At 36.0% G+C, this 13,643-nt stretch overlaps 1 protein-coding gene across 1 annotated transcript in view; it reads left to right on the top strand.

Moving 5' to 3' along the window:
• Abcb7 (ATP binding cassette subfamily B member 7) overlaps window positions 1-4,694 on the top strand; it is a 149,409-nt gene extending 144,715 nt beyond the window's left edge. The window contains exon 16 of the mRNA XM_006991567.4: window positions 1,273-4,694. Within this exon, the coding sequence (XP_006991629.2) occupies window positions 1,273-1,488 (216 nt within the window). The 3' untranslated portion in view covers window positions 1,489-4,694. The remainder of the gene's footprint in view (window positions 1-1,272) is intronic.
• Window positions 4,695-13,643: the final 8,949 nt, after the last annotated feature.

The raw sequence follows: 13,643 nt of genomic DNA on the forward strand, positions 1-13,643 counted from the left end.
AAATTCAGTATGTTAGTTTTCTTCAGATCCTAGATGGAAAAAAATAAAGGACATTATTGTAATAATTGCTGAAGGTTGAAAATGAAGCATATGTTAGATAAGAGTATCATGTCATTGCTTAATTTATTTTTAAAAGATATATATTAATGAAATATTTAGAAGTATAATATAATCAGTATGTACAGCTCATTCTCAGATTTTTTTGACAAAAATAGTATGATTTTTGTGTACAGGTAAAATACCCTTATTGCATACATATAATATATGAGAGAGAATAAGTATAAAGTGAGACAAAGCAAGTAAGGAAAGCAAATGAGGCAGTTACCAAGTCTAGGAAGAAAAAAACCATAAGAAAAGATATATAAAATCCCAGTGTCTGATTCAACGGGAAATACGTAGGCATAAAGTAAACAACACAAAATACTTGCATAGTCATAACAGAGTGATACAAGAGGTGTTGTTAGAAGAGTGAAGAATGCACCAGAGGAAATGAGTTGATAACTAATGCCAGAAATCAATAAATCAAGAAGCAATATAACCGTATATGTATATAGCCATATATGTGTACAAACCCAGTACTTGGGCATTGGCACAGACAAGCTTCACTAATATTACAGAAAGAGTATATTTGGAAAATCCTGTCAATAGGAATGCCCGTGAAAGTGACGAATTCTTACTGTGTCCCATCTTGTTTAGCAGTAACCATCAAGATACAAATTAATTCTGGATCAGAGTTTGGAATAAATACCAAATCAATGAATGCTGTGTTTAGTAGGTATTGTTAACAAAAAGAGCTACTGGAAGAAGTAAACTTCATTTTCATGAAGTCTTTATTTCATGAAATTTTATTTCAAAATTCACATGGATTTAACAATATTGTTTTTAAATCCTTTAAATCCCTGTATAAATAACAATGCTTTTGATTTGAACATTTGGTGATTACAGAAAATATCACCTTTTTAGAATTTTAATCTTCCCTTTATGCCTTTCAGAATGAAAAGTAAAACAGTAAAGCTTTATTTCTCTTTATCTAAAATGGTGTTTGTGGTACTGGGAATCTCATAGCTTTTGTTTACTGAGTCCGGGTAGTTCAGCAGTGGAGAAGCATTCGTACCTCACTTTTTCCCACTGGGGCTATGGATGAGGAATTAGAAGAGGTGTTTTAATGAATACAGGTCCTTCAAAATCTTTCCTTATAAATTACTGGTTAGTTTTAGGTATTATGCTGGTTAACTGACCTTGCTCCACATGTACATTGTGTTTACTTTTTAGGGGAAGGTAGCGGAACGTGGTACCCACTATGGTCTGCTTGCTAACTCGGGCAGTATCTATTCGGAGATGTGGCACACACAGAGCAGCCGTGTGCAGAACAGTGATCACCTCGGATGGGGTGCGAAGAAAGAAGGCCTCTCCAAAGAAGAAGAAAGGAAGAAGCTCCAAGAGGAGATCGTTAACAGTGTGAAAGGCTGTGGCAATTGTTCCTGCTAAGGCACAAAAGACATTTTCTTGTTTCTCTGTTTGTTGTCCTGTTTGCACTGAAGCAAAACTAGTTCATAAAAGTGTAAATCATACATTCCCATTCCTTTAATCCTATTAAATAAGATATGTTTAAAGGAGGGTTTGATTTTATGTCTTTCACCATCTTTTGAATGTGACATCTATAATTATCCCTGAATTATTTTCTTGTTCCTGCCCCAGTTGTGCTCAGTGTATAATTTTTGTTACCATTTGATTTTACCCTATAACTGTTTTTGAAGTCTGATATCCATTTGTTATAGATAACCAGATGAAGTAGAGTGGTCTGAATTTATGTAGTTTTTAAAACATCCTTTATGCTGACAGGTTATAGGGAGAGTGGTTTTTTCTCTCTTAAAATTAAAACAGGAAAAGAGAAGAGTAGTTTTTTCTCCTCTTTCCTTCCTCCAATTATAGTTCCTTGTCAATCTGAAAATTAGTTTGCAAACACATTTAAAGTTGGAGCTTACCAAAAGGAACTGTATTTATACTTTGGGCATTTTACTTTTGGACACCTAGAAGAGTTTTAATTATGTCCTTTTGGGTGGAAAACTCATTGGTGTATAGAATATTATTGTTAATCATCACTGCGACTCTTCTCTAGTGATTGGACCAACATTTCTTAATTTTCTTTAAAGTCTCAGAAACCCAGATGTCATTTGAGAGTTATCATACTGGGAATGATCCCCGAAGCTTAGGGAGTTAATAGTTAGTGGTCTTTCCTATTTCTGTCTTAAATGCACTGCTTTTCCTATCTGAAGTGATACAAAGAAAAAAGTAAACAGGATGTTGTACATCCACAGATGTCTATGTTGTGTATATGCTAATACATGTATATAAATCAGTGTCCACTTAAAATTATTAAAAACATTTGGTAAATAGGAAAGGATTCTATATGTAGGTATACTCTTTAGATGACCAGATCTCTTAATCTATATTGACACTTCAAAATTGCTATGTTTATTGTAAGGCTTTTCTTACTTATTCATAATTTAATGAGTTCTGTTAAGTGTAATGTAAAAAAGAAACTAAGTGATATAGTAAAGTTTTACTTAGAAAAAATAGAAAAACGTTTTACCTGTAAGAAATAATTATTAAAATGAAGATACACATTCACTTAAAAAGATGTTCTCTTAAGGTAGGCATAGTAATATGCACCTGGAGTCCCAGCACCAGGAAGTTGAGCCTAGGAATTTGAGGCTAGTTTGGGTGAGACCATTTCTCTTAAAACTGAAAAAGAAAACAAAAGTTCTTCTCTTGTTTCAATATGAATTTAATTTGTTCGATAATACCCTTTCATTTTGAAACACGTGTGTATCTCATGAATGGCCACATAATCATATGTAATGTGGCTTTATTTCTCAGGAAAAGTCCTAAACTGCTTGTTATATTATGGTTTTTAATGTGTTTTAAATGATAATTTAGTGTAGGAGACATTAATTTTTTATGTGTTTTATTGGTATTGGTGAATAAATATCTTCTGTTTATATAATAGTGTGCTAATCTGAGGCCAATATTTCAGGTAATATTTGGTACCAAAGTAATTTTTGCAGAATCTTGCTTTTTAAATTGGAGGTAACACTGCAGTGTGTCATGTACTAAAAACTAGGTTTTTGTTTTGTTGGTATTTCTTGCTCTCAATATGTAAGTATCAGTGCTATTCTCAGGGGAGAAGCAGCACATCCTTTGAATAAATCAGTTACATTACTGCAGCTGTGATTAAAGTTAAATCAAAATTTTACATCGCTATTACTTCTTACATTTGCAGCAATGCTGATGGAATTGGTGAAGCTCAGTTACACAGACAAGCAGAGTGTAATAATCATTATTAAGAGTTCTTCTTGAAGTGTACATAACAGTGTTCCAAGGAAGGGATTCTGTGATATAGGGAACACAGTAAGAATATTTTCAGGGTAGGGATAATAGTCCCACGAAGATTTTGAAACTCTTTGTTTTTCATATGATTGCAGGTGGTCACTAGGCAATAGTAGTCATTAACCTATCTTTCAGTTAACAAAACTTAAATTATCTGAAAGTGACAATTAGTGTCGAGGCAATAACAAAGTCCTAAAGACACCTTTTTTAAGACTATGTCATCTTTAGGTGGTTCTATAGAGGGAAATAATAGATGAAGACGAAAGAGAAGCCCTCTGGAATGATTCAGTCATGGGAAATGCCAAGAAAAGGGCATTTAATTATAATGCACTAATTTTACATCACAATATTACATAATTACGCAAAAGGATAATGTGTATAAATTTTAAAAGATCAGTGTTGCAGCAATGTTTTTAATGTATTGGGAGGAATAAACTATAGTTTTAAAATTTGAGCTCTGAAAATAGAGCATGATAATGGGGTTCATTTCTTACATCTCTTTATTTTAAGGATTAAGAAATTTATTTGCTTCCTAAGGAAATCCCAGTTTACAAAAATTAACTTAAAGCCAAGGTAGTTTGGGATCATAAAAACTGGGCCTGATGCCTTACTGATCGTTCTTAACATAGAACTGTTATGTTAAGGTGTTGTGTAGATGGGCTCATTTGGAAATTTTTAACAGTCAAGTCAGGGTCACTTGTGATAATCAAAGAGACAGACCTTCACATCTGCACATGAACAGTCTCATGCATACCTCTGCAGGGACTTGCATCTTTTCTATACCTTAGGATGAATACTCTGACTTGCCCTTCTGTTGACAGATCTCAGTTTATGAGGGTGGCTTTTTTAAAAACTTGTTTTGCTCTAAAGGCCAGGTATTTAAAAGTTATAAGATTCTTTGTTTCTAGATCATTTTTTCCATATTACCATCTTGTTTCTATCCTTCCTTCTTACTGAATATATCACCAAGTAGCAATCTTTTCCATATATATTCCTAATTCCCTCATCTTGTAACTTGATTACAGGATATTCTGTTGTGAATTAGCAGTTAAGAGTGTTTAAATATGTTTGTAATTACAGTTTGTTTTTAATTATAGAAAAATTCCTTCTTTTCCCTTCTCTGAGTGTATTGATTTGGAATGTAAACTGTATGGTAAATCACAACATTGAGTGAGACATTCTGGATAAAGCTGATTAAGACAAAACATCTCAGCCAAGGATTTATCTTACCGCAATTCTCATGTTTATAACAACCTGTGCAGATAATCATTACTGAATAAACATGCTGTCTTTATGCCTAGAAATGAGTGTCTAATGGAAATAACTTTTCTGCAATGCTCAGGGAAACTGACATTTTGTCCGTTATACACTTGGAATAAATACAGGTAATTACTAAGCACTGTGGGAATATGGCCTTGCAGCTTTAGACAGCAGGTAAAAACTTGGAATTTTTTTCAGTAGGAAAGTAAATGTTTGCAGAGTTCATAATGTAGGTAAAATGGTGGCAAATTATAGTGGTTTTATTTAACATTAAGCTGTCATATTTTTGATAGTCAACCAGTGAGAAGTCCCTAGTTTCTTACTTGTCCCCAGTTTCTCAATTGTAATGATTAGGAGGGAAACCTTGGGGTGGAGAAATGTCTTGCCTGCATTTTGATTAGCTAGGTAGAATTGGAAATGAAATGTGTGTTCTAATTAAAAACAGATTGGAACTTTTTGGAAAAATACAGATTGTTTCCATATTTCATGTTCTCATATAGCTACAGTAAAATGTTCACTGGTGTTTTTCTGTTTCTAGTTCATAAACCCATAGGGTTTTAAAGTTGGAAGGGGTTTAAAGGTCATTTAATACATTTTTTCTCATTCTATAAATGAGGAAGCTGAACTTCAAGAGAAACCACTCCACTAGAGGCTAAGCGGGGATGAAAACCCCAGTTCCTTATAGTCAGCTCTTGTATTATACCACATTTCCACTCAGAAATGACATTTGAAAATAAATTGAAGGGTCATAATTGAGAATGGAGAATTAAGAACCTCTACAGGCCCATTCCCCAACAAAGTAACAATTTAACTGCTTCTTTTAAAGTTGTTCTAAGGGCTGGAGAGATTGCTCAGTGGTTAGGAACACATACCTATTCTTACAGAGAACCCAAGTTCAATTCCCAGCACCTACATCAGTTAACTCCAGTTACAGAAATCCAACACCCTCTTCTGTCCTCTGAAGGCATTTATAGTCATGTATACATACCCACACAGACACACATGCATGCACATAATTTAAAAATACAAATAAATCTTTTTTAAAGTTACTTAAAAGAAAAAATAGTCTATTGAAAGCTTCTGAAAATGTCCTAGGGGCTTATAGGAAATGGAGAAACATTTAAGACAGTCTGATCTTAAGAACAGCAAGAGACTGTGGCCTTTAAGAAATGCTATGTTCCATATGCTCTGTGCTGGAAGCTCTACCCTGGGCATTCTGCTCTGAGCAGGTGTGGTAAAGACATGTAATGGGGGTACATGGGACTTCCTCATCCCCAGTTCCCAACTTGAGGCTGCAGTTTTACTGTCATTGAGAGCTGCCAGCAGTTTGTATCTACAGCCTGCCCCCCCCCATGTGTGCTGTAACCCATTTTCTGCTGCTGTAGCAAATGTGAGCAAGTAAGCTATAAAGATTTGAATTTTACTTGGCTGTGGTGCTAATCATATGGTGCCAACATCTGATTGGCATTGATGAGTGCCCTTTTGCTGTGTCATAGCATGGTAGAAGGTTCCATAGGGGGAAACGGAGGAAGCATGCTAACTCATGTCTCTTACAAAGTCAGTGGTGCCATCATGGACACCCCACCATCATGATCTCATTTTACCTCCCAAATACCGCCACCATTACCATTATCATGAACCTTTTTCAATACAGGAAAGTTTGGGGTATACATTTAAACCATGGTTGAGTAGAAGCTCTTTTCCATATGTAAGAACAATGAGGTGCTAATTGTTTTCTTCTCCAACTTACTCATGGGGTAGAAATTTCACTCAATATTGGCCTTGCTCCAGTGCAGTTGAGTATTGCACAATTTCTGGTCAAGGGAATGTGATTAGGGCAAAGAACTCCATGGCTACCTGTGGGAACTGACTTTATTTGAAAGATGGAGAACTCCTTTAGTAAAGGCATTATCAAAAGCAGTAGAGGTCTTGGAGAAGTTCACTTAGGACAGGACCTTCCTAATGCTGCAACCCTTTAATACAGTTTCTCCTGTTATGGTGACCCCCTCCCCCAACCACAAAATTATTTTCATTGCTACTTCATGACTGAAATTTTGCCACTGTTAGGAGTTGTATGGTAAATATCTGATATACAGGATATGCAACCCCTGTGAACGGACTGTTTGACCCCCAAAGGGGTTGTGAGCCACAAGTTGAGAACTGCTGGCAGTTAAGAGGAGCTGGCAGAAGCAAAACAGAAGAGCAGCCAGAAAGTTGAACAGAAATGAAAGAGGGAAAGAGCCTTCCTGGGAGCAGTCAGTTTAGGGGTTGGAAAGATTGAGCACATACATTGGGGAAACTACAAATCCTCAAGGAGAAAGTTAGTTTCTATAATTGCCATAGGTGTCAGTCTAAAATACCCAGTGTACAAGAAGAGTGTTGTAAGACACAAAAGCCAACAAGAGAATGTGACCCAAGCAGGAAGGACATAATAGTAAGTAAGTGCTGCCACAGGACCACGAGTGAACAGTAGTCATCACATACAAAGACATCCCAAATTTATGACAAGTAAAATTTGACCAGGCCCAGGAAGTCCAGAAGACGGAGTATTGACATTCAAGTTGCTGGGGGAAAAAGTCTCAGTCAAGAATATTCTAGCCAGATGTGTCCACTGGTGCAGTAGAGACATGACTTCTATGGAGGTAAACAACTACCTTATAATTAGATTTAAGGCTCATTCCCCAAGAAGGAGTTCATACCAGATACTGTAGATTTGTACAAAAGCCCATAGCTAGTTGAGGTCATAGGCCCTAGGGGGAGCTTACTATTATTGTTTTGCTAAGTGGATATTCTGTCAAACTGCCTTCTAGATATTTATGGTGTTCTCATCCTTGGCCAGAGAAGCTTCTTTTTACAGTGGTCGGTGGTTGATAAGAAGACTCATAACTAGTCCTAATGCTGAGAATAAGTGACTGAGTGCTCATCTTTAAATGGGACATCTAAAAAAAACTCCACCACCCCTACACACACACACACACACACACACACACACACACACACACACACACACACACGCACGCAAGGCTCAGAGAACATTATGGAAATGGGCTTGGAAAGAATGTGAGCTGGGAGGTGAGGAGTGCTGTGCAATGCTCTTCTAGAAATGACATGGCCATTGCTCTCATAAACTCATAGAAACTGGTTACCTTCATGAGATCAAGCCAGTCCAAATTCCCATGTGGATGCAGGAGGGGATCCTGAGGCCCTCCCTAATCAGTGAGCTATTAACAATGGCTGCTGGAGAAGGAAGAGTAAGTTTTCTTAGGGAGTGAGGCTACTGGTAGGTTGTCCATGCTTCTGTGAATGGCCTATATCCACGTGTATATGGGAAGTGTTAATTGGACTTGGTGGTTTATAAAGAAAAAAGGCCTGAAGTGGGGAGGGGGAACATGTTAGTTAGAGGGGTCTGCTGGGGATTGGATGAAGTAAATGCATTGAATACATGCATGGAATTGTCAAAGAATAAAAAGACAAACTATTACTTGTAATTTTACCCAAAACTCATTTGAAAATGAAGATGAAATCAGCCCAGACACCTTGCATTAAAATATATTGTTAATAGACCTGCAAGAAATACAAATGAACATTTTTAGGTCCAAAATGAGCAGCCCAGGGAGTAATTTAAATCCACAGGAGAAAAACAGCACCAGTAAAGGCAATCTAGTAGGGTTCTTAAAGAAGACAATATTGTTTCTTCTTTCTTTTTTTCCTTGACTTATAAAGCAACTATATAAAACAATCTATATCATTCTTTGGTTGGAGTGAAAATAAAGCTGTCTTAGAGTAAAGGGCTATGAAGGGTATCTCAGATCTATAGGAACAAGTGGAGAGAGCCATAAATCTTATATAGCAAGTTAATATCACAAGCCCATCTATACCTTGTGGCTTTTTTTTTTAAAAAAAGTACTGATTATATTGTATTGATTTTTGACTACCAATGTGAATGTTTAACAATAATATAAAAATGGGAGTGTGTAAAGGAGCGATATAGGCATGTGTTTTATTTCATTCAGAATACTTAGTGTAATTATGAAGTGTATTCTCTTAAGTTATAGTGTATATTAGAAGTCCGAGAATAAAACTAAGAAAGTAACTATAAGCACGTATTTAAAACACCATTAAAGGGATAAAATACTATATTATACTGTCTATGGAATAGTAGAGAATTCTATAAAAGGATTTTTTTTAAAAGAAGAAAGCATATAGAAAAATAAAAATAAAAGTTCAAATGTTTACTCCACAATATCAGTAACTATTAAGTCAACAATCAAATCAAAAGGTAGATATTGCCAATTAGTTTGAAATATCAAGGTCCAACTGTATGTCATCTTTAAGAGATGCTACCTAAATGTGTTAAAGGTAAAAGAATAGGAAAGTGTTCCATGTAAATACCAACCATAAAAGTCAGAGTGGCTATCCTAATATCAGGCAGTATATTTTACAACAATAACCAGAAGTAGTGATTTCATAATCTGAACACTGTATCAACTAACTGAACACTCTACCCCAAGCCAATAGATTCCATCATCTCATGCACATGGAACATTCTTCTGCATAGGGCATGTGGTAAGGCATAAAATAAACCTCAGTAAATTGAAAATAAATGAAAACATACAAAGAATGTTCTGTGACCACAATAAGAATGAAATTAGAAATCAGCATTACAGAGAAACTTGGAGATTTCTGAAATATACTGAAATTAAACAATGTATTTTATAGGCCAAAGAAGAAATGGCAAAAAAGGAGAGACTTTAGAAAATACTCCAAGAGTAATAAAAATGATCAAATATAGCAAGAGTTCTTAGTTCAGAAGAGTTCATAATTTTGAATGTCTCTATTTTTTAAAATTGGAATGAATAAACTTGCATCTTAAGAAACTGTATATTGCCAGGCGGTGGTGGCGCACGCCTTTAATCTCAGCACTCAGGAGGCAGAGGCAGGCGGATCTCTGTGAGTTCAAGGCCAGCCTGGTCTACAGAGTGAGATCCAGGAAAGGCGCAAAGCTACACAGAGAAACCCTGTCTTGAAAAACCAAAAAAAAAAGAAAAAAGAAAAAAGAAAAGAAAGAAAAAAAGAAACTGTATATTACAAAATGAGCAATCACAAAAGAATTAACAAATATTCGAGCAGAAGTTAATGAAACAGACCAGAAACCCACTTAACAAAACCATGAGTTTTTCTAAACTTCATGATGTATATTTAGGTTCTGCCATTTACTCTAACATGAGTGAACTTGCAGAACAACAGGATGCTTAAATGAATCGGAGACAAATAAAAAATATTGCATGTTCTCATGTGTGGAATTTAAATGAATGGCAAAGAATGAAACTTGTTGACACCGTCAGGAATGATGGGAAGAAATGATGGGAAGAAATCAGAAGATACTGATGCAAGAAGAAATATCCAATATGAATAGATCTATAACAAATGGAGATTGAGTAATGGAAACTACCCATTAAGAAAAACAAGGCTGAGGCAGCTTCACCACTGAGTTCCACCAAGTGTTTAAAGAAGCATTAACTAATACCAATACTTTTAAAACTTGCTCAAAAATACAAAAAAGGGAACTCTTCACAATTCATTCTGTTATTCTGATACACAACCAAAGAACACACACAGAATAGTGTCTCTAACATTAAGTGAAGAAATTTATGAAAAAAATACTATCAAATTAGCCAGTATTACTTTTGCATTGTTGTGAGTAAAATAAATTACAGAAACGAGCTGAAAAGTTAATTTTTGCTCACAGTTGCAGTTGGTTTCAGTCCATTGTGCCAGCAGGAGTATGTGACTGCTCACATCATAGCAGAACAGAACTCCAGGTCTGGAACAGTGACCAGGCTATAACATTCCAAGGCTGGCTCCTAGTGACCTATTTTCCAGCTAGTCCCCACTTCCTAAAGGTTCCACAGTCTCCTCAAATAGCGCCAGCAGCTAGATAACAAGAATTTAAAGTGAGCCTTTGGGGAACATTTCAAATTCAAACCAAAGCTGAGTTCTATAACATTTCAAAAAGATTGCACAACATGCCTAGTGGTGTTTATTTCAGATCTGCAAAGTAATCTAGTATCTAAAAATCATGTGTAACAAACGATGTTAATAGAATAAATGACCAAATTTATATGGTCACTTCAGTGAATTCAGAAAAAGTATTTAATAAATATAACACCCTTTCATGAAAACAATGCTTAGTATACTAGGCATAGAAGAAATTTTTCTTAAACTGATAAGGATCATAAAAACATGCATAAAAACGTTTTAAGATTTATTTTTTTATTACTTATGAGTATGTATATGCCACATGTGTGGGTTTTGGATTCCCTAGAGCTAGAGTGGCAAGTGGTTGTGAGCCACCTGATGTGAGTGCTGGAAAATGACTTCTGAAAGAGCAGCAAGTGCTTTTAACTGGCAAGCCATCTCTCTAGCCCCTAGAGTTTTATTTATTTATTAGTTTTGAGTTTGTGTCTATGACAAGGGCAGAGGAATGCGTAAAGAGAGCAGAGAACAACTTTGTGTAGTCAGTTCTCACCTTCCATATTTACATAAATTCTAGGGATTGAACTCAGATTACCAGGCTTGAATGACAAGCACCTTTACCTACTGAGCCATTTCTAGCACTCCATCTTACTTTATGGTGAAAAGCTAAATTCTGAGCTCCTAAGTTGGGAGTGAGACAGGAGTGTTTATTTCTACTTAACCATTTCTATTAAATATTTTCCTGAACATTATAGTTACAGCATTTAGAGAATGAAAACAAGGCTGGAGGATGCTCACTTCCCAGTTGCAAAACTTACTCCCAAAATATGGCATTGATGTACAGCTAGAAATATAGAAATTACTGTAATAAAATGTGGAGTCCAAAAATAAACGCTCACATTAATTGTAAATTGATTTTTGACAAAATTGTCACAATCATTCAATGAGGAAAATAATGTACTCTTCAACAAAGAGTGCCAAGACACTGCTTATCTACATGCAAAAGAATGAGGGTAGAGTCAACATAGTGTATGAAATTTCATCATCAAGATAGATCAGAAACTAAAATGTAAAGGCCCAAACCACAAACTCTTAGAAGAAAATGTGAGTAGATATTCCTGACCTTGGGTTAAGCAATGGTTTTGTGGATGGGACGCCAACAGTAAAATTTACCCAAAAGAAAAATTGATGACCAAAATTAATTTTGTGTATTCATGAATGTAGTCCATGTGTGTGTTTGTGTAGGAGAGTGCACATGTGTGTACAGGTACATGTGGTAGCCAAAAGATAATGTCAAGTGTTGTTCCTAAGATGGCATCCACCTTTTTAGTTTGGAGCAAGGTACCTTGATGGCCTGGGACTTATTAAGTAGGTTAGTCTGACTGGCCAGTGAACCCTATGAACATTTGTGTCTCCACCTCCAAGGCTTGGGATTGCAAGAGGGTACCACCAACTGTGGCTTTTTAAAAACATGGCTTCTGAGGGTTGAATTCAGGTCATCATGCTTACAAAGTAAGTACCTTACTGACGGAGTTGTCTCCCTAGCCCCACAAATTAACTTCTGTGCTTTAAATGATACTATTAAGAATGGAAAAAGACACCCCTAGAAATGGGAAAAAAATGGTAACTCATATGCTGTGTGATGTCTTTCTGTATGCTGTGAATTTATGTTGCTATGATTGGTTAATAAAGAAGTTCTGGCCTACAGTGAGTCAGGATATAGCCAGGCAAGAAATCTAAGAGAGAGACAGGAAGAAGGAAGGCAGAGAGAGAAGAGATACCATCCCGCTGTCCAGGAGCAGCATGTAATGGCACACAGGTAAAGCCACGGAACATGTGGTGACATATAGATTAATAGAAATGTGCTAAGTTTAGTTATGAGCTAGCTAGCAAGAAGCTTGAGCCATAGGCCATGACCATACAGTTCATAATTAATATAAGCATCTGTTTGTTTATTTGGGTCTGAGCAGCTGCAGGACCAGGCAGGACACAGGAAAACTTCAGACTACACTCATATATATATATATATATATATATATATATATATATATATATATATATATATATTGCAATATATAAATGATGTATAAAAGAACATTATAACTCTAAAAAGCTACATGTCCTGATTAGTTTTTGTCAATTTGACATAAGAAAGAGTTACTTGGGGAGAGGAACCTCAATTGAGAATATGTTTGCATCAGATTCCCTGGAGGCAAGTCTAGAGGGCTTTTTCTTGATTAATGATTGATGTAGGAGGGCCCAGCCAACTTTGTTACCCAGGTTTCTGCCTTGAGTTCCTCCTGTGATGGACTGTGTTATGGAAGTGGAAGTGGTAATGGTGTTTATCATAGCAATAGAAAGCAAACCAGGATTTCACCCAATAAAAATAGGAGGAAGAACTGAATAGAAAATTTCCAAAGAAGATATGTAAATAGCCAATAAGCATATGAAAAGATGTTCAGCATTATTAACTATTATGGAAATGCAAATTAAAACAATAGTGAGTTGCCACTTCATGCTCACTAGGATGGCTGTAATCAAAAAGCAGCTAATGAGAATATTGGCAAGAATGTGGGCAAATTGGAACCTTTATACACTGCTGGTGGGAACAGAGAAGTGCAATTGCTTTGTTAAACAATCTCAAAAAAAATAAATGCAGTTATGTTACAACCCTACATATAATTATTTGATAATAGAAAAAGAATGGATCACAACTACACAACACATCACTGATTAACCTTGTAAACACGCTAAATCAAAGAAACTAAGCACCATTGAAATGCAGCTTTCTAACAGGTCCGGTTCCCATCAATCTTGGAGTCAGCTTCCAAGGTTACCTGTGTCCCTACTTTGCCCAGCCTGGCTGGCAGAGCTGCATATTTCCATCCTTTTTGATTCTTTTATTTAATGCCACAGTTTAAATCAAAGACATTTTCCCTTTTTTTGTGTGTTTCAGCCGTCTGTTCTCCAGCTGTGCCAAGCTGCAACCACGGCCACTGTCATCTGGCAGGGCCACT

The sequence above is a fragment of the Peromyscus maniculatus genome, chromosome X, assembly GCF_049852395.1.
Source record: "Peromyscus maniculatus bairdii isolate BWxNUB_F1_BW_parent chromosome X, HU_Pman_BW_mat_3.1, whole genome shotgun sequence".
NCBI lineage: Eukaryota > Metazoa > Chordata > Mammalia > Rodentia > Cricetidae > Peromyscus > Peromyscus maniculatus.